The sequence below is a fragment of the Cibotium barometz genome, chromosome 19 (assembly GCF_041138505.1).
Source record: "Cibotium barometz isolate CiBa-2024 chromosome 19, ASM4113850v1, whole genome shotgun sequence".
NCBI classification, from domain to species: domain Eukaryota; kingdom Viridiplantae; phylum Streptophyta; class Polypodiopsida; order Cyatheales; family Cibotiaceae; genus Cibotium; species Cibotium barometz.
The window spans coordinates 44,677,898-44,700,847 of record NC_141064.1 but is presented as its reverse complement, the minus strand read 5'-3'; the positions used below and the strand labels follow the sequence as shown (position 1 = coordinate 44,700,847).

The 22,950-nt window shown below is 48.9% G+C and overlaps 2 protein-coding genes across 5 annotated transcripts in view; both read right to left on the bottom strand.

The window, feature by feature from the left end:
* LOC147628649 (uncharacterized) overlaps positions 1-15,026 on the bottom strand; it is a 33,139-nt gene extending 18,113 nt beyond the window's left edge. Inside the window, exons 1-3 of the mRNA XM_086813077.1 lie at positions 14,744-15,026; positions 10,736-10,850; positions 10,581-10,689 (exon numbers count right to left, since the gene is read on the bottom strand). Of these exons, the coding sequence (XP_086669203.1) occupies positions 10,581-10,689; positions 10,736-10,850; positions 14,744-15,026 (507 nt within the window). The remainder of the gene's footprint in view (positions 1-10,580; positions 10,690-10,735; positions 10,851-14,743) is intronic.
* LOC147628648 (pentatricopeptide repeat-containing protein At3g02330, mitochondrial-like) overlaps positions 1-18,464 on the bottom strand; it is a 102,498-nt gene extending 84,034 nt beyond the window's left edge. For all 4 annotated transcript variants that reach the window (XR_015268152.1, XR_015268151.1, XR_015268153.1 and 1 more), the window contains exon 1: positions 15,928-18,464. Coding sequence is in view for 1 of the 4 variants with exons in the window: in XM_086813854.1 (XP_086669980.1) it covers positions 15,953-18,295 (2,343 nt within the window). In the remaining 3 variants the exon portion in view is untranslated. The remainder of the gene's footprint in view (positions 1-15,927) is intronic.
* Positions 18,465-22,950: the final 4,486 nt, after the last annotated feature.

The window sequence follows — 22,950 nt, the reverse complement described above, 5'->3', positions numbered from 1 at the left end:
TTTGCAGCAGCCAATGGAGAAGATAGAAGTCAGCCGCCTGTAGTAATATCAACTGCCTGTAGAGATGGAGGCGCAGCCTCCTGCAGTCTATGCTGGCCGCCTGTAGAGAAAGAGGCGCAGCCAGCCTATGGAGGGTAAACACCAGCGCACAGGGGGAAGATGGCAGCCGTCTGCAGTAAAATTCAGTCGCCAGCCAAGATGGGAGAGTCGCCGGTTGGTGAAAATCAACGCCCAAAAGCCAACGATGGATTTCTACGCTTGAAGGAGAGGTTCTTTTTAATAAATTCAAAGTGAAGATAACCTTAGCTTGCATGTGGGGAATTAGTGGGGGTTGGTGACACCCACCCCCACACTCACTTAAAAGTGAGGCTCCCCACCTTGGCCCCAAAGTGGGTGCCCAAAGGGGGTGCCCACTTTTAAATAAGTGTGGACCCCTAACCTTATAAATCAAAGGGTTAGTATTTAAAACATTTAACACAAACATGTGCGATATACTTACCACCTGTTCACATGCACTGAAACTTGTCAGAATACAGGGCACACTTCACGACTCACTGGCAGGCGTCCCCGCTCAGTAAGTAACACGTCAAGCAGGCAAACACACGAATACATGTCATGCGAAAACAGTTTCAAGCATGCAGAATATGTGTGCATGTGCAAAAGTAACATGGACATATCTCCCGTTCATGGAACATGTACAAAATATTTGTCGGCACAAAACTGGCACGACATTTATTACATAAAAAAATCCTGGTCTTCCTATGGAGTGACAGTCCCATAGGTAAGACGCAGTTCCAGGCACGAGTTTCCCTAGGTGTGACAGTCCCATAGGTAAAACACGGCACGAATACTGGCCCTTCCATGGCGTGACAGTCCCATGGATCGAACACAGTCCAGGTCATACACGGGTGGCACTGATCTGGCTCCCGTCCATATGACACCATCCTGCTAACACACGGGTGGCACCAGTCTGGCTCCCGTCCATGTCAGCAAAATACTGGCCTCTTCACATGAGACACCGGCCTGGCCTCAAGTGAACGAGACGCAAAAAGTAGGAATGGACCAAATGGTCGGCCAATTGGTGACAGCAACCAGATCAATGAACCAACCAACTTCCGGTACTGCGAGGCATCAACTGGCTCACAAGGATCAGTAACGGTTAACTTTGTGTTCGGGTCCATCGGCGAAGTAATAGGCTTGCAGTTCTCCATCCCAAAGGCCTCAAGCAACTCATGAACATACCGCTGCTGAGAGACGAAAAACCCCCTCTAGGTCTGCCAGATCTCCAATCCCAAAAAGAAGTGGAGTAAGCCTAAGTCGGTCATCTCAAACTCCTTTGACAAGGCAGCCTTCGTCACTCTAATGTGCTCCATATGACCGCCAGTGAGAATGAGATCATCCACATAAAGGATGATAAGCGTGACCATGCCGCGTTCCCGAAAGAGATATAGGTTCGGATCTGCAACCGATCTCTGAAATCCAGTCCGAATAAAGAAGGAATCAATCTTCTGATTCCAAGCCCTGGGAGCCTGCTTAAGACCAGACAAGGCCTTACGTAACCTCTAAACCATCCCTTCAGATCTTGGAACAATAAAGCCTGGAGGCTGCTCAACATACACCTCCTCCTATAGGTCACCATTAAGGAACGCAGATTTTACATCCATTTGATACACGGGCCACCTCTGAGAAGAAGCAAGGGCAAGAACGGTCCGAATCGTGGACATCCATGCTGTCGGTGCAAAGGTATCCTCGTAGTCGATGCCTAGCCGCTGAGCATACCCTTTAGCCACAAGTATGGCTTTGTGTTTGTCCACCGACCCATCAGACGCATATTTGGTCTTAAAGACCCATTTGACACCAATGACTGACCGCTTCGACGGCCTCGGTACCAACTCCCAAGTGTTGTTCTTCTCGATGGCATCAAGTTCCACCTGCATGGCTTTTTTTTTTCTTTTTTCTTTTTTTTTTGTAAAAACGATCCTTCTATTAGTTAATGAGAAAACGCCATAAGGCTACAAAGCTCACCTCACAAGGAGGGATAATAAACACAGTGAACACCGGAGCTCCACCCCCGTGGCTGGCCGCTCTCTGGGGGGGGCTACCTAGTAATACATGCGGGAGGTGAGGAGAGCCAAACTGGAGGCCTGTAGTGCCAAGTGACATCCTTGCCCCTCGCAATGAGGAAAGGGCCTGGTTGCCAAATGCGGAGGAACGCCTTGCGGCGACCTCTCATGCGATCCGAGTCGCCCTGAAGTTTCCCCCAATGTCCTCTCAAGGTGTGAATGATGTCCACCCAGAGGGCCTGTATGACCTCCGCCGGTGGAGTCGCCTGGCGGTCTATGGCCTCCCTGCATCGGGCTCTCCATATGTGCCAAGCCGTCATGCTGCTGATCATCTCCCATCTGTGCCCGTCCCCCTCCTGGGAGACTGCCGAAGAGAAGTCTGGCGTCGGAACCATCGCCATCGCCCTGTCAGAGACCTGGATGGTCACACTGCCAGGGACGTCCTCGTATCCAAGGGCCGGGCCGCTGTCCGTGGCCCAAGCCACCGCACCCCACGTCGCCATCATCTCACCTGGCAAGCCTGCAAAAACCATCCTGAGAGCGCGCTGCCAGACCTGCTGTGCCTGTGGGCAATCCCATAAGCAGTGCCGCTGCGACTCCTGTGCATGGCCGCACCGAGGGCAGGACGCTGGGTGTCTGCCAAAAGCTAGCCAAGCCCCCACAGCCAGTCCTCTATGCGCTGTAAGCCAGAGAAAAAGCGTCACCTTCCGGGGTCGGAAGCTGGCCCAAAGGCGCTGCCAGAAGTCCCTAAGGAAGGCATGGGAGAGCCCCTGTCGCCGCCAATGCTCGGCCGCCGCCGGGGTGCCCGCTGTCCTGTGCCTCTGGATCCGCCGCCCCAGCCTCGCTGTGTACTGAAAAAAGGGGGTGCCTGGGCTGGTAGGGGCCGAGTAGGGATCTCGCCAAAGCCACTCGCCTGGATCCCACTGAAGGCGAATAAGAGGCCTGCTGTCCCAAGCCCATAATCTCCAAGAATAGTCCTCCCCTATCGAGGCCGATGAGGGGTCTACATGCCACTGTCTCTGATGAAAGCCGACCACCCGCACCCTCTGAAAGATACAACCCTAGAACTCATCCAAATCTAGTCGGGTCCTCTGAAGCTGGCCTCCCTCTCCCACCTCGAAGGTGAGGGGGGCGACTCTCTCTGCTGAGCCGCAGACCGCTAGAAGGATCTCATGTCGAGTAAAGACGCCCATCCACTGTGGAGGTGGAGGGTCCTGTACTGGAGTCCGCCACTCCCGGGGGATGGCCGCCTCAATGTCCTGCCTCATCAACTCTCTGCCCCTCATCCCGCTGAGTCTCCTCTCCTGAGCCTCTAGAGGCAGCTGCTGAAAATATATCCAGTCGTCTAGGGACTGGGCTGGGCCGGAGCTCAACGGGCCCCACGACACGTGAGATCACGATCCAACCATATGACCACTGGGAAGTCGGATCAAGGGGTTCCAGATCAATGGCTGCCTCAAGCGCTCCTCATCGGTGCCCGGGGGAGTCTGGAAGAGTGACGGCCTCAGATGCTCCCAGGCCCTCAGAAGGCTAGCTGCAAAACGCTCCTCGAAGCCAAGGCCCACTCCTCTGGATCGCTGCTCTGTAAAGATCCACCTTATGCTGGGGGTCCAGGGGCCGCTAAGAGAAGGAGTGCGGCTGAGAATCCTGGAAACAAGAATGGCTCAGCGCCTGGTAGGAGGCCACGAACCACCAACTTGCCAAGCAAAGCTCGGCTCTGACAAATAGGATCAACTATGCCCAGGCCGCCTCTCTCCCTCGGCTGGGTGATCACAGCCCATGCCACCTTGGCCCTGGCGGGCCGCCCGTCGCCACCGGACCAAAGAAAGTTCCTGATGAGCCTCTGCACCAGGCCAATACACGCCCGCGAGAAGGCCCAGCAAGAAGTGATGTACCACATGGTAGCAAGCAGAACCTGGTTGGCCACAACCACTCGGCCAGCCAGAGATAAACGAGCGGTACTCCAATACAGAAGCTTCTTCCGAATGCTCAGAAGAAGGGGGGCTATCTGCTGCTCCGGAGATATGTCAATGCCCACATAGCATCCCAAATAGCGCACTGTAGTGCCGGGGGGCAGCCACTGAAACCCATCAACTAGCCTCCAAGTCGGGGGGGGGGCACAGAACTGACCCACAACCCACACGACTTGTGCCAGTTGATCAAAGCGCCCGAAGCTCTGCAAAACCTGTCCATGGCTGAGGCGAAGCGGCGGAGGTTCTCCTCCCCTCCCTGAAGATAGACAGCAGTGTCATCCGCAAACTCCGAGTCTAGGAGCTCCTCCGAGGTGCGGATGGGGAGCTGGAGGCCCCGCAAACCTGTATCCTGTGCCGTCAAGAAAGTGCTCATGGCCTCCGCCACAAAAAGAAAAAGAAAGGGCGCCAAGGGACACCCCTGCCGCACCGAGCACGAGAGCTGGAACCTCTCTCCGCGCACGCCCTGTATCAGCACCTGGCTATGGGCCGATGTGTAGAGTGCAGAGACCCCACGGATCCACTGAGGGGGGAAGCCCATCCTCTCCATAGTGCCTTCCAAGAAGGCCCAGTCCACCCGATCATATGCCTTCTCGAAGTCGAGAAGGAGCACTGCCAGATCCTCCTGCCGAAATCTAGCCAAAGCCGTAGCCTCCCAGAAAGAGAAGATGTTATCCAGGATGCTCCTATCCTGGATGAAGCCTGTCTGCGTGGAGTGGATGATGTCCGGAAGGTGAGGCTGAAGCCGCCTGCTGATCGCCTTAGCTAGGACCTTGTAGGCCGTGCCTAGCAAGGTGATCGGTCTCCACTGTCTAATCTCCAGTCTGTCTCCTCCCTCTTTGGGGATCAAGTGAATCAACCCCTCTGCCATGCTGTCCGGCATGTCTCCCGACTCCATGATCTCCTGGAATGCCAATCTGAAACCCCTATGCAAGAGACCCCAGTGCCTCTGGAAGAAAGCCACTGAGAGACCGTCCTCACCAGGGCATTTGCCCCGAGGAAGTGCCCCGGGGCAGCGCAGCTGGGTAGGCCAGAGTTCAGTTCAGCGGCTGTTCCACCGCCACTCCGGGCCGGTGGAGATGGCGATCATAGCTTCGCCCGCCACAGAGTTCTCTCCATCCTCCCCTGGGGGGCCCCCGCGAGTGATGGGGCTCCCAGTGGATTATGGTTTTTTCAGGTGTCTCCAGCTGGATGCTGGCCCGTTTGAGACACTGGTCGCGCCCTTGCGAGTTTGCGTGGTGTGCCATCCCTCTCGTTCTCCTTCAGTGGTGAGCAGCATGGTGGCCTTCTCCTTTCCTCTCAGTGTTGCCCCAGACACAGCATGGGATTGCAACTCTGTAGAGGAAGTTTTGCGTGATCAGATACTGGAGTTTTCTCACCACTTCAGTGACCTGGGGCTCACGGACCTATTGCAGACCCGATTACACTCAGCCCGCATGAGCTTGTTTGGTATAGGAGATTGGCGGGCGGATCCGGTCCACACCTCAGTTGAGGCGGTGCTACTGATTCTCCTCCACGCCGCCCCGAGGGTGCAGCCTACCTTTAGATACACATATGCAGAGGATTGGTCTCACGCCTATGCCCTAGACAGGGCGAAGGCGGAGTGGGGCTGGACACAGAGACAGGTCACCCTCTTTTTGGAGAGACTCCGCACCCGGACAGACAGTGACTATTCTCCCTCCAAGCCGGCGCCCAAGACTCACAGAGTGGAGGGCAGCTCATCCGGGCCGGCTGAGAGGGGTGAGCCAGTGGCGGCTGCTTCACTTGCCATAGCTCATCCATGAGGATCCTCTCATGGAACATCCAGGGTCTTGGTGGACCTCGCTGCTACATTGGTCAGGGCAGACTTCGCCAGGAGATCCAGAGGGCTCTCGTTGGAGGACCCATAGATATCCTTTTCATCCAGGAGCACCACCTTTCTGCCGGGCGTACCCGCACCTGCGGGAAGATCTTGCCAGGCAGGAGTCACACTTTTTGGTCACCGGCATATGGCTCCCAGGGGAACCAAGGTGGAGTATGCATCTCAGTCAGCGAGCAGCTTCTATCCGAGGTTGTGGATTCTAGCACTCTGGTCCAGGGTCGAGCGCAGTGGATCATCCTTCGGGTTGGGGAAGACCGCATTGGCTTCCTCAACTTCTACGCCCCTAATGGGGCGACCGGGAGAGCTGAGTTCTGGAGCACCATTAGGCAGTCCCTCCCCATGGCAGACCATTGGTGCCTAGGGGGGGATTGCAACATGCTGGAGGATGCAGAGGACAGGATGGGGGGCAGCCAGGAGACCATTCATGGGCCGGAGCTCGCTGCCTGGGAGGAACTAGTGCTGCAGGTGAGAGGCCAAGATCCGTGGACTCTCTCGGAGTTTGGCAGGTTGCAGGGGAGTTTATCTTTCTCGTGCTCGGATAGACGGGCCACAGGAGTTAACCTTTCCCGCATTGACAGGTTTTACATTGATGAGTGGGCTTGCGATAGAGGTGGCACTGTGGGTATACTTGCAGGCTCCTCGTTTTCAGACCACTTTCCAGTGCTTCTCCAGATCGATGACCCTACGAGAGGAGAGCGAGGCCACAGCGTCCGGATTCCAGATTGTCTCATAGAGGAGCCCGAGATTGCGACCAGAGTTGAGCAGGTCTGGCAGGAGCTTCAGTTCAGGAGAGGATCAGCAGCCAGCGATCTTGACAGGGGTTTGCAAGAGATCAGTAGGATGCTCAGACAGGCTGCCCTGGACCGTCTGGAGGCTTTCAGAGAGCAGGAGAGGAGCCTGCGGAGGAGTCTAGCTTCCCTTCAGAGACTTCAGGAGAGGGAGCCTACGAGCCCTTGGATTTCAGAGCAGATGGAGTCAGCTCGCACAGAGATCAGATCCATCGAGGAGAGGAGGGTGGAGTTACGATCCCATGCTCGGGCTTCTTTTTGGACACAGGCTGGAGACAGAGTGACTCGAGACTTCTTTGAGGCGACAGGGCATCGCTTCAGACGAGAGGATCTCAAGCGTCTTCGGCAGGCTGATGGCCAGGTGGTGGTGGATCCCCCCAGGGTTCGGGCGATCGCCACAGATTTTTACAGGGATCTGCTCTCTGCTGAGCCAGCAGATGACAGGGTGAGAGAGGCTCGGGAGGCAGTCTGGAGCTTCAATACGACTAAAAACTGTGGAGTCCTGTAAGCGGTCCAAAATGTCATCGATCCTCGGTATGGAGAATCGATTCTTGATGGTATTCTTGTTCAGCACCCTGTAATCAATACACATGCGCCAAGAACCATCCTTTTTCTGCACTAAGAGCACAGGTGAGCAAAAGGGTGATGAGCTAGGCTGTATCAACCCTTTATTCAAAAGCTCCTGCACCTGACTCATAATCTCTTCCTGTTGGGTTGCACTAACACGGCACGGCGGTCTATTCGGTGGAGTACTACCAGGAATCAGATCAATGGCATGATCTTCTGGCCTCTCAGGAGGAAGTTCTCCTGGCAATGACTCGGAAAAACAGTCTTGAAACCCACATAAGAAATCAGTCCTGTCCTTATCTAACATAGACAAATTAGACTTAGACTCATCATCCTGTGCATCCTTTACATAAATCAAGTACGCGGAAAGATGCTTTTTCATTACTGATGAAATCGCCGAAGCGGATACAATAGGAACAGATTCCCCTTTGAGTTTTACATCCAATACATGTTCTTTCCCTCTATGAGTCAGAGTGATTTTCCTATTGTAAGTATCCACCACCGCATGTACCCTGTGGCACCATGGCATCCCCAACAAAACATCACAGCCATCCAAAGGCATGATGAAGAACTCTTCGCTGTCCACATAACCCTGCAAATGAAGCTGAAGCTTTCCAATAATAGGAGTAACGGGTTCTGCATACCCTGGACAAGCCATATTAGCCTCATGTAACGGCCCCATCTCCTCTGCGCGAATTCCCAATCGGCCAGTCAAATCAGGTGAAATGAAGTTGGCTCTAGCACCTGTGTCAAAGAAGATCAAAGCATTCTGATCTCTCACCTTGGCCCATGCTCTGCACAACTCTGTTGCTTCACCACCTGGCTGTTCCCCCACAAGATCAGGAACTAACCCTGCAAAAGGTTTTGGTTTCTTTGACTTGGGCTCTCCTTTATTGTCAGAGTCCTTTTGGGACTTTCTCTTGGGACAATTGAATGACATATGTCCCTCTTCAGTACAGTAAAAACATTTACGAGCATCTCTCAAAGCCTGTCTTTCCTCAGAAGTCCTCTTGGGCATTGGCAACTTCTTATACTTCGTCTCTGAAGACCCTTTAGCATCACGAGAAGCATGTCCAGATTTTTCAGCTTTCTTGCTCAAGTTCTTACTGCCTTTAAACCCAGATGAACCTCCAGTGAGTAACGCATTAGCTGTCATAGCATTTTCAATCATCTGTGACATGTTCGTTACTCTTGTCTTGATACAATAATCTCGCACTTCTTTGGGCAGCCCACAACAATACTTCTCTACCTGCTCAGATAATGGCACCGCACGATAAGAAGTCACTGGGAGTAAAGCTTCCCAAAACTTCTTGTTATAATCCTCCAAATTCTCACACTTTGAAGCATCCAATTTGTGCCATGCGGTCATAACATCCACCTCAAATGTAGATGTGAGCCATACGGAAGAGAAAACCTGTTTGAATTGTACCCAAGTGGTGGGTGCTATGCCCTGCAAAAGAAGAGTAGACCACCACTGCAAAGCATTGCCCTTGAGAAAAGTGGCAGCTTTCCTCACCTTAGAGGACTTTGTGTAATTCCCACCAGAAAAAGCAGCATCAAACTGCTGTAAAAACGTAAGTGCTTTAAGTTTATCTTTGGCCCCACTGAATGTATCAAACTTCACTGCAGCTCCCCCTTCCTTGTAATCCTTCGCCTTTCCCATAGGCGTTAGATTATCATATGGAAGTGGTTTCGCAAGATTGCTGCCCCCAACATTCATGCCCATCATTGGGTCAACATTTCCCATTCCCACACCAGGCATACCATACATTCCAGCCATGTTTCCAAACATTCCATTATGCATACCTGGCTGCATACCACCAAACATATTGCCTTGCATCCCAGGTTGCATGCCTCCAAACATATTTCCTTGCATACCGGACTGCATACCACCATACATATTCCCCTGCATACTAGGCTGAAAATTAGCTCCAAAAGGCCTGTGCATACCCATGCCTCCCTGAGGGTAACCCCCAGTCATAGATTGGAACACCGAGCCACCACCAAAATAACCTGGATGCATATTCTGCTGAGGAATAGGTGGCTGTCCATAGAAGGAACTCTGAGAGTTTGCACCATAAGCATGCTGCATGTTCGGAAACTGGCCAAAAGATGGTTCCTGTGGGATGGCACCACTATGACCCTGAGGAAGATTCTTAGAACGAACCTTCTTCTTCTTTTTCTCGGGCTCTGTGCGGGATCTCATAAATTCAGCAAATCTCTCACTCTGTGTGAGCTGCATAAATACATCCATAACACCAGCCAAACGATCTTTGAACCGAGCATCATCATCCTCTTTACCAAGCACATCCTCTGGCTGTGTTACATCCTCATAAGGCTCAACATCTGCAGCCTGTTCTCCTGCAAAAATATCCTCAGATACATCTTTCTCACGAGAAGTCTCTTGCTCTTCTTCTTCATGATAGAAGTACTCATCCTCTGTATCAGACATGGTTGCTGAATTTTTCAGCGATGGCTTTCTTCGAGGCAACCACGAGCTCACCCCCTTCAGAAAGTTGATGATTGGTCCCGGGGACGGAACCTTGAAACCGGCCTCTGATAGAAACTAGAGTGTGGTAGACTAGCAGTCACCCGTCCACTTGTAGTCTAGATATGAAAACAGAAAAGATTGGGGCTAGAGTGCCCAAATCTGAAAACAAAGCGACACCTGTTGGCCCCAAAGCTTGGCGCCCCTTGCGGTATTTCTTTATTCAATTTCCAAAAGTATGAAAGGCTGAGTACAACCAAAAATCAGCCAAGAGATTACACCTGTATGTCCAATCTGACGGCCCACAATCCCTCTTAGCACAGAGGATCCATGCACACAGATCTGTGTCTCAAAATAACACATTGTGCCTCCCTCTGATCAGCCAAGACCACTAAGCAGGGCAGCCATGAGCATACATCTGGCATAACTCAAGCACATGATTCAACATCTCAGCTCATACATACATGTACTGTTCAACCTCTGTCTCAACCCTTGTCAATCTGCCATACCCCTCCTCTCACAAGGGGCCAGATAGCTCAAATCTGCAACAGACATAAAGCAGTAGAAAGAGAGATAGTTGAACAGATGCGGAGCTTACCAAAATCAGCCCGTGTATTTGCACTGGAGGAAGCAACGGTACCAATCTGTACTTGCAGGGACTTGTTTCCACAACCCTGCTTCACATGTGTGCATGTACTTGTCTGTACCCTCCTCCTTGTGTCCACCTCAGTGCTGTACCTGTCTGTACAGTCCTGAAAAACAGCACTGTACCAGTCTGTACCACCTCGGGATACGTGCCAGAAACTGTCCTTGCCTGCAGCCAGCACTTGTACACACCTGTACCTGCGCAGCCAGTAGTAGCCGCCTGCTGTTTTGATGCTGGTCGCCTGCGCCGCCTGCAACAGTGATGCCCAGCACCTGTACTTGCACCTGATCTGGCCGTACAGTGTACCTGCAGAAGTACAGAACTGTACTTGCAGTCGTACAGCCTGTACTGCCTGAGTTCAGCAGCTGCAGCCGCCTGTTGCAGCCAGTCTCTGTTCCACAACTCAGCGCCGCCTCTGTCCACAGCAGTACTTGCTGTCGTACAGACCTGTACGGCTGCTGTACGGCCTGCTCCAGCACACAGAAATCAGCAACAGCAACCCTAATCAGCAGTCGTCTCCTTCTTGCTTTCTTTTCCACGCTTCCCAACACTCTTTTGCTCCACGTTTCTCTTTTTCCCAAAAAGAAGAGAGAGAGGGAGGAGAGAGAAGCACACACTCCAAAAGTGGAGTGGCCCCCTCTCCATAATAATCCTAGGGTCCCCCACTTTAAAAATTATTAAAGTCCCTAGGGGCCACTAAGGCCTAGGGGCAACTTTAATAAATCATTAAAAGTTTAATGTTCTAGTTCCCCCCTTCACACCTAGGGATGTCCACCATCATTAACTCTGTCCGGGCACCCCCCATGTGAATCATTCAATATTCTGACTCAGCAATCACCATGCCCACACTTGTGCTGTTTCATTTTCACAGGGCCATGACAGCTTACCACGTATGCAAGAACTGCAACGCCCTTGCCTACTACCAACATCTGGCAAGCCAACCACCATCTGGTCTCGGAAAGCTCGCCTCAATGCATCCACATTTAAGTGGCCAAAACGAAAGTGCCACAAATCTCCGACCTGAGAACCTCTCAACGAGGAGAGTGCAGAGAGCTTGTAGATACCATTCTCCACACCACCTTCCCAAACAACTTGGCCAGTCTCTCGGTCTCGTAGAGCAACTGAATGCTCCTCAAATTCCACCCGAAAGCCAGTCTTGCATACTTCATGCACTGACAGAAGATGAAAACCCAGAGCAGGGACATAAAGAACACGGGAAGCATGCTTGCCCCCCTTACCGTCGGGAATAATCTCCATCCGGCCCTCACTATGTATCGGAATAGTGGAGTTGTCGCCAATAAAGATGCGACCTGACTGCCGTTTCAGATCCAGAAAGAAGTCACGGGATGGAGTCATGTGCCTGGAAGCACCACTGTCAAGAATCCATTCCCGGGTCCTCGCTCGAAGATGATGAAGCGTCGGAGTCCACCATCTCTAAGTGCACAAATACCGGAGTCTTTGCAGCTGAGGCTGAGGAATCAGCACTCTTCCATGTCCGCTTAGGACACTTCCTCCAATAGTGGCCTTTCTCGCCACAATCATTACAAGATCTTTCGGCCTTCAGCTTCTCTCGTTCTGAATCAGGCTTCTTCTCACAAGACTTCTCCGGTGAAGCCTTCCCTTTGCCCTTGTTGTTATTCCGGCCTTTCGACCGTTGGCCAGTTAAGGCCTCCGAACCTCCGCTGTGAGGAGGGTTCGTGAAACGTTCCTCCTGGTCCAAGACCATTGGCACAAGCTCCTCCCAGGTAATGGTGCTGAGTCTGCCACTCGTAATAATCAACGAGGAATAGAAAGCAGAATACTGAGCAGGCAAGTGGGACAGCAAAGTGATGGCCATGTCTTCAGATGATATCTCTTTCCCAGCTTGTAGGACTTCCTGCTGAAGGGCCTGCAGCTTGTTAATGTGTTCCCGCATCGTCGAGGACTTTGCAGGGTTCATAACCCACATCTGCACTTCCAAGGAGATCCGTTTCATGGGTGATACCCTGTTATACAAAGAAGCCAAGTGCTCCCATATGCCTCTCGCCAGCGTCATGTGCTTTACATGATTGATCACTTGTGTGCAGTTGAGGAAAATAAATGACCGGACCCTGGCGTTGACACGATCCCACATGTGTGCCTGTGCCTCTCGGTCCTTCCTCGTCGACAGTAACTCCCCTTCCTCTGCTTCCGGCCATGGAACCCCGATGATGATGAAATCAGCAAGGTCATATGACTCCAACACATACTCCATCATGACCTTCCAGATACCGTAATTGGACCCGTCCAACTGACGATCCACTAGGAACGTGGGGAGAGTCAGAATCTTCACGTGCTTCTCAGCCATCTCTAGTAAATCTGCCATCGCGGGGAGTAAACTGAAAGGGTGGGTGGGTGGGAAAAAAAAAATCTGTAAAACCTGCAAGTGGCTGTCCAGCACCTTAGCCCGCCTTCCTCTTGCACCTTCTCTTCCCAAACAGTCCAAAACAGTCCACCAATCAGCAACCTAACGATCCCCCTCTTGCTCAGAAAAACTCCCAAGATCTATCACGAGCCTAGGGCTCTGATACCATGTCAGAATATGCAGCGGAAATGATAACCAAACTTAGGTAGACAAGAGCAAGTAGAATGCAGAAAATAGACAGCACAAGAAACACAGAGAGATAGGTGTGTAAACTCTCCTCTATACACAAGGTCCCGCAGAAAACTGAATGATACAATGGTGGGGGGCATGGGGCCTATTTATATGCCCCATGTGAGCAGTCGGCCAGCTGTAAAAGCTCTCCACGACTGCATACAGCAGTCGGCCAGCAATAAAAGGCCTCCACGTCAGTAGGAGCAAGTCGGCCAGCCACCAGCACCTCCGCGACTGCTGAATATGCAGTCGGCCAGCCACTAGGTGCTCCTGCCAACTATCTGGCATCCATCCACACCATAGAAAAAATGGAAAAAAATAGGAAAAAATAGGGAAAAATACGAGGAGTGAGGAAAAATGATAAAACACCTTATACAGGGCGGGCACACCCACAACAGAGGCCCTAGTGTATAAATATAGACAGGAGATGACTTCTAACAACAACGTCACAGAGAGACATCATTACAGGCTCAAACAGCTCCAGAGGGGGGACGACAGACACAGATTACTACATTTTTTCAGAGATCCACCCCACTCCCAACCCCTACACAGCAGGGAATTACTCTCCAGAGAACAGAGACACTCAGAGCCCGCAGGAGACAGAGGACACCTGGCTTTCGGACACCACACCTGTACCAGAGAGAGATGACAGAGATCAGAGCTCAGTTTCACAGTGAGGGTGCGGAGCGACTGGCTCGCTTCAGAGCAGACCCAGGCATGTTCTTCAGGGAGCTGTGGACACCCCCTTCATTGATGTATACCATTTTATACCCCCAGTATGGTACAGGATGGAGCTAGCTAGGTTGCATATCATGATTGTATACTCCATGCATATAGCTTTGCATTCTCCTAGTAGTAGAGCTCCATCCCCTCCCCCACTCATTGTACTTATTGCACACCCAGATTCAGCTTTTTAGTTCAGTACTTTTTCATTTTGTTGGGATGACATAGGATACCCCACACAGGTACACTAATTTGTCTCATAGGCTGAGTTCGGTCTTTTGGAAGACGTTAATAAAATCTTTCTTTCTTTCTCTCTCTCTTCTCTGCGTTTTGCTCTCTACAGCAGTTGTCTTTCATTTCTGGTGTGCATTCTGACATCTGCAAGGTGGACAAGAGGCTGCTGTGGGCATGATCCCATTTACGAGGAGACGCTGAGGCAGCATAAGAAGCTGCAGGTACTCCGAGGACCTGCTGCATGTTTGATGCAGAAACAGCAAGGCAGTGGGTTTCTGTGGAACCAGCATGGATGAGAGCTCACATAACTGCTGCAAAAGAGAGGGGATCCTCTGAAAGGGGTATAGCATCGCCCTGCAGATAAGGAGGGTTCTCCGATATCCGGAGAGAGTATGGCATGAGGGGTAGTGTATGCCCAGAAGACTACCAGGGGTGAGGCAAGCAGATCTGCCAAGGAGGGTCGGGGTTTGGATGCAGGCAGAGGGGGTGTGCCTGGCAGGTACAGGAGCCCGCCATGTATGCAAAACCGTACCACCCATCCCAGGGGTGATGTAGAAGGGCCAAGTGGGCATTGGAAGCACACAAGCCGGCCATTAATGAATGGCCATCAAGTCCACCTCTGGGGGCATGATGTAGAGAGCCCGGTTGGACAGACGATGCACCAAAACAGTGTACAGGGCGTTCAGCAGAAACGCCGCTGAGCTGAGCCAGCAGACGAGAGCGAAGCGAAGTTGGCTGAGGTGGACTTGACGGCCATTACGGCCATTAATGAATGGCCGTCAAGTCCACCTCTGGGGGCATGATGTAGAGAGCCCAGTTGGACAGACAATGCACCGAAACAGTGTGCAGGGCGTTCAGCAGAAACACCGCTGAGTGAACCAGCAGACAAGAGCGAAGCGAAGTCAGCTGAGGGCCCACTAGGGGGCCACACGGTGGATCTTGCAGAGAGGACCACAAGGACACCATTAATGTTGAGGGGCCCTCTGTGGGGCGGGGGGAGACCAAGCAGACCCTGGGATGGTGTCTGCAGGGTGCCAGGATACGGCGTATGTAGAAGAGGCTGCAGGGGCATCGATGCACAGGAGCCCACTAGGAGCCGCCTCTCGCAAGAGGGCATGGCTGGGACATTGAGAGGCCTCACGCGGGCGGTTGAGGTAGAGCAGGCCACTGCGTGGCTGCTGCATAATGGTGGGCCATTGGGTGGCTGTTGATGCTGAGAGGCCTGCAGGTGCTGTGAGCAATCATCAGCAGAGGGCAAGGCGAGGTCACCAGTAGAAGGTGTCTGAGGCACTGCAGCACCTTTCCACGAGCAGGCGAGCACCAGCCAAGGAGCTGATTAAGGGGCATAGGAACTGAGCAGGGCATGGAGACCAGATTTGTCTGCAGGGTGAGGGTGCCGGCGAGGGGGGGCAGCAGATGCAGGCAGGCACCTAACCATAACCCAGGTTTGGCAAGGATACCATGTTAAGGATTAGGGTTGGATCTCAAAGACTCCATAGCTAGTGGATGGCTAAGGAGGGAGATGAAAAAGATGACAGACGTCACACATGAGTGGTTGAAGGTACCAAGATTGTATTACGTACATCCTATGTTGATTACAAGAGTGACCCTTAATATAGAAGGCTGAGGGTGATAGTTACAGGATTAGTTGCATAACGGACAGGTAGTTACAGGATTAGTTGCATAACGGACAAGTGTCCAGTGTCATGCAGTTAGGTGCATGTACATTTGCAGTATTGCATGTGCATACATGTGATGTACGCATGTCTCCAACAGAAGGTGGCTCATGCAGTAGTTAAAACGTCTTATGGGTACCTAGTAAAGCTTCTAACCCAGCACATAGAATCCTCAACAGCATGCTTACATCCTTTGAAAAGAAAAGCTCACCGTTATGGTCCTAGAATAATTACTTTGGCTCGCTAACTAGCTAAGATAAGGAAAAACACTGAAGCGGATACTGGCCTTCTACTCACCGCTGTGCACTCCTGCAGGACAATATCAGGATAAGGGCGATGCAACAGCCTGCTTGGGTTGCAGATTCATTGCATAGTCAAATGCCTGTTTTGCTAGCTCTAGATTGCCATGTGTCCGACACGCATCCAGAAAGCACAACCAAATAGTTAAATTCGCCTGCATGGGCATGCTCCACAGCATGTTCTGTACCCTCTTAAACTCCCCTGTGCGGCCAAGGAGGTCCAGCATACTGCCATAATGCTTCAAGTCTGGAGTTAAGCCATAATCTCTGCTCATGGATTCAAAGTATTGAAGGCCTTTGACAACAAGCCCAGTATGACTACAAGCTGAGAGAACTGAAATGAATGTTTTTTCATCAGGTTTGACCCCTGCTAGCTTCAATTTCTCAAACATGTGGAGGCTTGCTGAGAAATTTCCTTCCTCTGCATGACCAGCAATGCATGCATTCCACAAGACTATATCATGCTCCAAAAACTTATCAAAGGATGCCTGCCCATCTACCATGCTTGCACAACTCCCATATGCATGAATCAGTGTGGCTGCCACAGAGGGAATCTGATCGTACCCAGCAGACACAATGCCAAAGTGTAACTGTTTGCATAACTCCAAGCTTCCAGTTGCACTGCAGGCTTGCAAAATGCAAATGAGTGTAACATCATTTAGAGTCGCACTCTGCTTTTGCATCTGTTCATACAACAGCAAGACTTTATATCCTTGGCCCTCTTCAACATATGCTGAGAGCATTGCAGTCCATGACACAACTGTGCACTGGGACAGTGCACCAAACACATGCTCTGCTTCCACAATGGCCCCACATTTGCCATACATGCTCACAAGGGTGCTACCAACAAAGACATCAGACGTGAATCCATTCCTGCGCACATCGGCATGTAAGGCCTGTCCAATTTCAAGAGATGTCACCTTGGTTGACTGTCCTTCTGTAAGAAAAGTTTCTTCCTTCTCAGCAAGGGTGGCACATGCCTGTAACGCCAACACAAATGTACGCCGGTCTGGACTCACACCTTCCTCTTGCATCCGTATGTACAACTGTAAAGCCTTCCATCCTTGGCCCTGTTCAATGTATGCTGACAGGATTGCATTCCAAGACACGACATTGCGATGGGACAGTGCACTGAACACACGTTCTGATTCCACAATGGCCCCACACTTACCATACATAGTCACAAGGGTGCTGCCAACAAAGACATCAGATTCGAAGCCTTTTTTGCGGGCATCAGCATGTAATGCCTGCCCAATTTCCTTCTCAGCAAGGAGGGCACATGCCTGAAGAGCAATCACAAATGTCAGCTGACTTTCACCTGCACCTTCCTCTCTCATCTGTGAGTACAGTTGCAAGGCTTTCTGTCCTTGGCCCTGTTCAACATATGCTGAGAGCATCGCTCTCCAGGACACCACTGTATGCTGGGACAAAGCACCAAACACGTGTTCTGCTTCCACCATGGCCCCGCACTTACCATACATACTAACAATGGTGTTGCCAACAACAACATCAGATGTGAAGCCTTTTGCCTCGGCATCGGCATGTAATGCCAGTCCGAATTCCAAAGGTGTCACCTTGGTTGATAGCCCCTCCACGAAAAGAGCTTTGTCTTTCTCAGCAAGGGCGGCACATGCCTGCAGCAGCAACACAGATGTCAGTTGGTCTGGACTAGTGCCATCCTTTTGCATCTGTGTGTACAACTCTAAAGCCTTCCATCCTTGGCCCTGCTCAACATAGGCTGTGAGCATTGCATTCCATGACACAACACTACGCGGGGCCAGTTCACTGAAGACAATCTCTGCTTCCCCAATGGCTCCACACTTGCCGTACATACTCACAAGAGTACTACCAACAAAGACGTCAGATGTAAAGCCTTTGCTGCGAGCATCGGCATGCAGTTTCTTGCCCTGTTCAAGGTCTGGTATGCTGCCACAAGCTTTGAAGAGGCTAACAAAGGTGTAAGTGCTTGGCTCCACACCGTCCTCTAGCATACTTTGATGCATTCTGAGTGCTTCCTGCCCATAGCCGTAGTCGGTGTAAGCAGAAATGATGGCAGTCCATGAGAAGACAGTACGGCATGGCAATGTATGGGATACATAGAGGGCATCTTCAATAGCGCCGCACTTTGCGAGCGCTACGATCAAGTAATCGCCCAGCAAGCCAGTCAACTGGACGTGATGTTGGGCAAGATGGGCATGGACCTGTTTGGCGTGAGTGAGGGCCTTGATTTTAATGCAAGCCTTGAGGAGGGAAACGTAGATGTTGACAGAGGGGGCTGTATCCAAGCAATACAGCACATTTAGCGCTCTGTCCAGCTGCCCTTTCTCGCACAGAGCCTGCAGAGCCCCTTGCAAGACTCTGGACATTTAGCACCACGTCTTCATGCATGTCGTTTGTCATCATGAAACCGCATGCTTGTGTTGAACCATCGATGACTCGAAGATCATCTTGGCCTCGTATCGTGCCCATATATATATATAAGATCCTTTAGAGTCAAGCATGCCTCACGGGGATTCAACTGTATCACGGCATTTGTATGTACTAGTATTGCACCCGCTTATTGCCGCGGCCGACCAAGGTTCCACAAAAGAACTATTCCTTCTCTACAACCAACTCTCTCACTCTCTCTCACACACACACACATGCACATGCACACGACCCTCTCCCTCTCTCTGTACATTGCTAAGCTTGCTAAGTCTTAAGCATGGCTTAATATAGTGATTAACAAGCTTAATCATTTCTTCCATAATCTCATTAAGAGGCTTGAAAAAACTATTTTTGATTATCCCTTTCTTGTAATGTGGTTTGATTGCTTCAACCTCTTCTTTTCATCATTACTAAACCCAAGTAAAATGGGGATTAAGACCCATGTTTTTAGATCAAAATTTCTCCAAAAACTATCCAAGAGAGGTGAAAATCACTAATCCTTCATACTCTTGATTAATAGAGGGTTTCTTGTGTTTAGAGTGCATCCAATAGACTAGTAAAAATAGCAATGGCCACTCATAAAATGAAAATTTTTAAAAACAATTACCCCCCAATGCTGAAAATTGCACTGAAAACTATTCTCCTTGTGGAGATTTGTTGACAAGCTTGAGTATTTGGTTTTTTATGTTTACATACATGGAGGGTGAGTACATACCCTCCTACACTAATGTTTATGCTTAATATATGAGAGAAATGGAGTCCCTAAGGAGTAGATTGAAGCTTCCAAAAAGAGGCAAAATTCTAAACTTTCATATTTTGTCCTAATCACTTTGTTAAATAAGATTAGCTTGAAGTAAGCTTGTTGGGTTAAAGCTATGCCCATTGTGCATTAAATAGAAGTAGATAAAGGTTATTTTCTTTTTTGGTATTAAGCTAACCATGTTCTTCACCCTTAATCAAGTAATTTTGTTAATAAGCAATAATAGATTAAGCAAATGACAGTAATGACACTAATGCTCATGTTTATGCACATGAGGATAAGTCTTGTGGATATGTTTAATATAGTAATGCTAATCTTCACAAGTATTGGTTTTCTTTCATATTCTTTTCCTTGATCAACAATGGCTTAATTTACTAACCGGGTTATGTAGAAGGTTAGTTACATTCAACCTTCTGTTAAAACATTTTGAGCTTGTCTAACATTGCCCATGCTTATGTATAAGGTATTGGATCTTGCATAGAAGGTTACCAATATTATTAATGATGGATTTAGTTTATAGTGTTAACACTGATCATGCATCAGTGTTAACACTATAAACTAAATCCATCATTAATAATATTGGTAACCTTCTATGCAAGATCCAATACCTTATACATAAGCATGGGCAATGTTAGACAAGCTCAAAATGTTAGGAAGGATTAACCCTCAATTAAAACAAGATCAAGGAATTTCATTGTCAATACCGCTCTTCCTTGAGTATATTTTCTTTTGATTCAAATGTTGCATAAATAGATTTATGTTTACTTAAACCTAGTTCTTACCAATAAGACTAGATCCACATAAGTGACTAAGATTTGTTTTAGTTGAGTTCTTAAGTGAAGATATTTGGACATAATCATGAAAGTAGATTGATGTTAACTATATATTAATCAAGTTTTGTTTGATCAAGGACTAACATACTTGCAATGTTTACTTCAACCTAGTTCTTACCAATAAGACTAGATCCACATAAGTGACTAAGATTTGTTTTAGTTGAGTTCCTAAGTGAAGATATTTGGACATAATCATGAAAGTACTAATTAATCTTTTATTTTAAATTAATTTACACATTTGTTGATGCACATAGCTTAGCATTCCCTTGCTCTATCCAATGATGTGCTCAATTGTGTGAATTAAATTAGGGATTAGTGGTTAATTAGAGTCCTTGATTAATGTAAAATAAGGAAAGATTAATCTTTGATTAATTATTAATCACTTTTTTTACATAACTCATTAAGGCTAATGAGCATTCAATGAGTAGATGCCCATGAGTTATCAAATTATACATTTTGGGGGTCATTTATGAAGGGTGTAAGGGGTGTCATAAAAAAATGGACTTTTTTTATTCCCACTTACCTTTTTGGAAAAATACCCATATCTCCTTAATTTAAAATTCAAAAAATATCCCTCCCAAACAAGGAAATTTGAATTTTCCACTAGACTCTAATAAATAAATAAATAAATCGCATGAGCCACGTGGCTCACGTCGTGAACCATTTATGCACTCTCACGACCTTGAGGGGTCACGTCCTAGGAGTCCACGCCCAAAAAAAAAACTCGCGTGAGACACGTGTCTCACGGTTCACGGCCTAAGCGTATCACAGCCTAAGGGTCTCACGGCCTAAGCGTCTCACGACCTAAGCGTCTCACGCCTTAAGACCTCACCCGAAAAAAAAATTAGATTTGATAAAAATCCATGAAGTTTGCTTCACGCTGTGAACTGCACCCTGCTAGTTCACAATGTGAAAGGGGCTTCGTCGGCCAAAAAAAAAACACCCCTATTTGGAGGCTCCTATCTCCTAAACTATGAATCCGATGAACGAAAAGCCGACATTGAGCTCTTCAAATTTGGTCTTGGCTGTCCGAAGTCAAAATTGATCATTTTGGCCTCCGACTAGCAGCCTCAAAACTCGACCCAAAAATCGAGGCAAAAAACAGCTCGAACAGCACTAAAAATCGTTAAAAATAGCACGAAAATAACTTCGAATCATATTTGGGCTACTTTTTGAGAGTCTAAACGATAAAATCATGAACGAATCAGAGAGACAATGTTGTAGTACTCCAAAAATACTACAACTCTCTCATACATAGTTTTTTCAAATTCCTTTTGGAACATCCTAAAAAATGTGCTGCGAAACAAGAAAAAAATTCCCAAAAAACATTTTTATCTTGAGACAATGATGGAAAATAGGTTTTAGGACCTCCTCTTCCATCTAGGAAGCTACTAGCATGCACTTTTTTAGAACAAATATCCCTTGGTTCACGTGCGTGTAGCGTCTAAGCTAATTAGGGCAAACGGACACTTGTTTGACCCAACGAAGAGTACACCAGGCCTCTTGAGGCTGTAACGGGTTGTGAGAAAATATAATAAGATTAAAAAAAACACGTGTGCTTTTCTTGGCCCCCTTGGGGTGGCTCATAGCCTTCCCCATGCCCATACTTAACGCAAACCTACATCTACACAATCGTCTGACATCTGATCGTAAACCAAACACACAGAGCAACTGACATCATTCCAAAGGAAGACTCACAGTGCGAACTGGCACTACTTCATGTGCAAGACAATGTACACCTGACCACGAATGAATGGAGTAGAACCCTGGCTGACTCGTCCCAGAATGGGCTCACATGGGACCAGTTTTCCACTCCAGGTCCTGCACCTTCTTGTTCAGATATGTCCACATGGCATCCAAGTGTGGGATGCACGTGATATTCGATAATTTTGAAAAGATAGGTGAAGGGATGGTTTGGTATCCCAACATCTTTTTTTTGCAGTCTACAAAAAGAGGAGGGCTGGATGATGATAACTCTGGCGGCGACTGGCCTCACATTCCTTGTGACTTTGCTGTAAAATTCTGCAGGATGACAAAGGAAACACTGGATGACGATAACTCTGCTGTAAAATTTTGCAGTGCTTCATTTGCAAGGATTTTGTAACATAGATGGCAAAGCTAAAGACATCAACCTAGGCAATCAGACATGGCAACGATAGAGGGACTACGTGGGCAGACACCCTTACTAAATCCACTAGCTGACATCTTCAAGCCATTGAGATCTATGCCCCAGATGCACCTCCTAATACCATTTGCCATGCCTACAACAAGCGTGTCATCGGGTTTCAATCCCACCGGGCTTTGGTCCTTTACCTAACATTTCCACAAATCCTATAAGTACCAACCCTTTTCCAACCCCCTGGAGGCCCACACCTTGGACATATTGACAAGTCCAAGAAGGGGGGTTGCCCAAGGACTACGTGGAGTTCGCACCCACAAGAGCACTTACATATGGCCTCAGTGACTCATACAAAAATACAACCATACAGATTTCCTGAATTATGGGCAAATACGATGGAACAACTGATCCTGTTAAATTCATTCAAATGTTTAAATAGAGATGTGAAGCCTTTGGAAATCCAAACTACCTCACCAAGGTACATGCGTTGAACCTATGTTTAGAGGAAAACGCTAGTCGATCGTTCATCACATTGATGCCGACGATCAAGACAAACTTCAGAACCTTGAAGTCAGCTTTTATCCATGGCTTTTCAAGACAAGGTGATCGGTGGAGTGTAGCAAAAGAACTCTATTCAATTGAGCGTCAACCAAACAAAACCATTAGAGACTTTATCCTTGGATAAAACTCTTGGAATCACGATGTGAGTCATGGAAAAAATTAAACAATTCTCAATTGAAGAGATGTTTCATGATGGGCTTAAAGAAAAATAGCTTACACAATTTGATCATTGTATCCAACTCGAAAACATTCGATTAATGTTGTAAAGAAGCAGTACGTTTAGATGACAATATGCTGGAAGATGATCATGCTACGAGATGT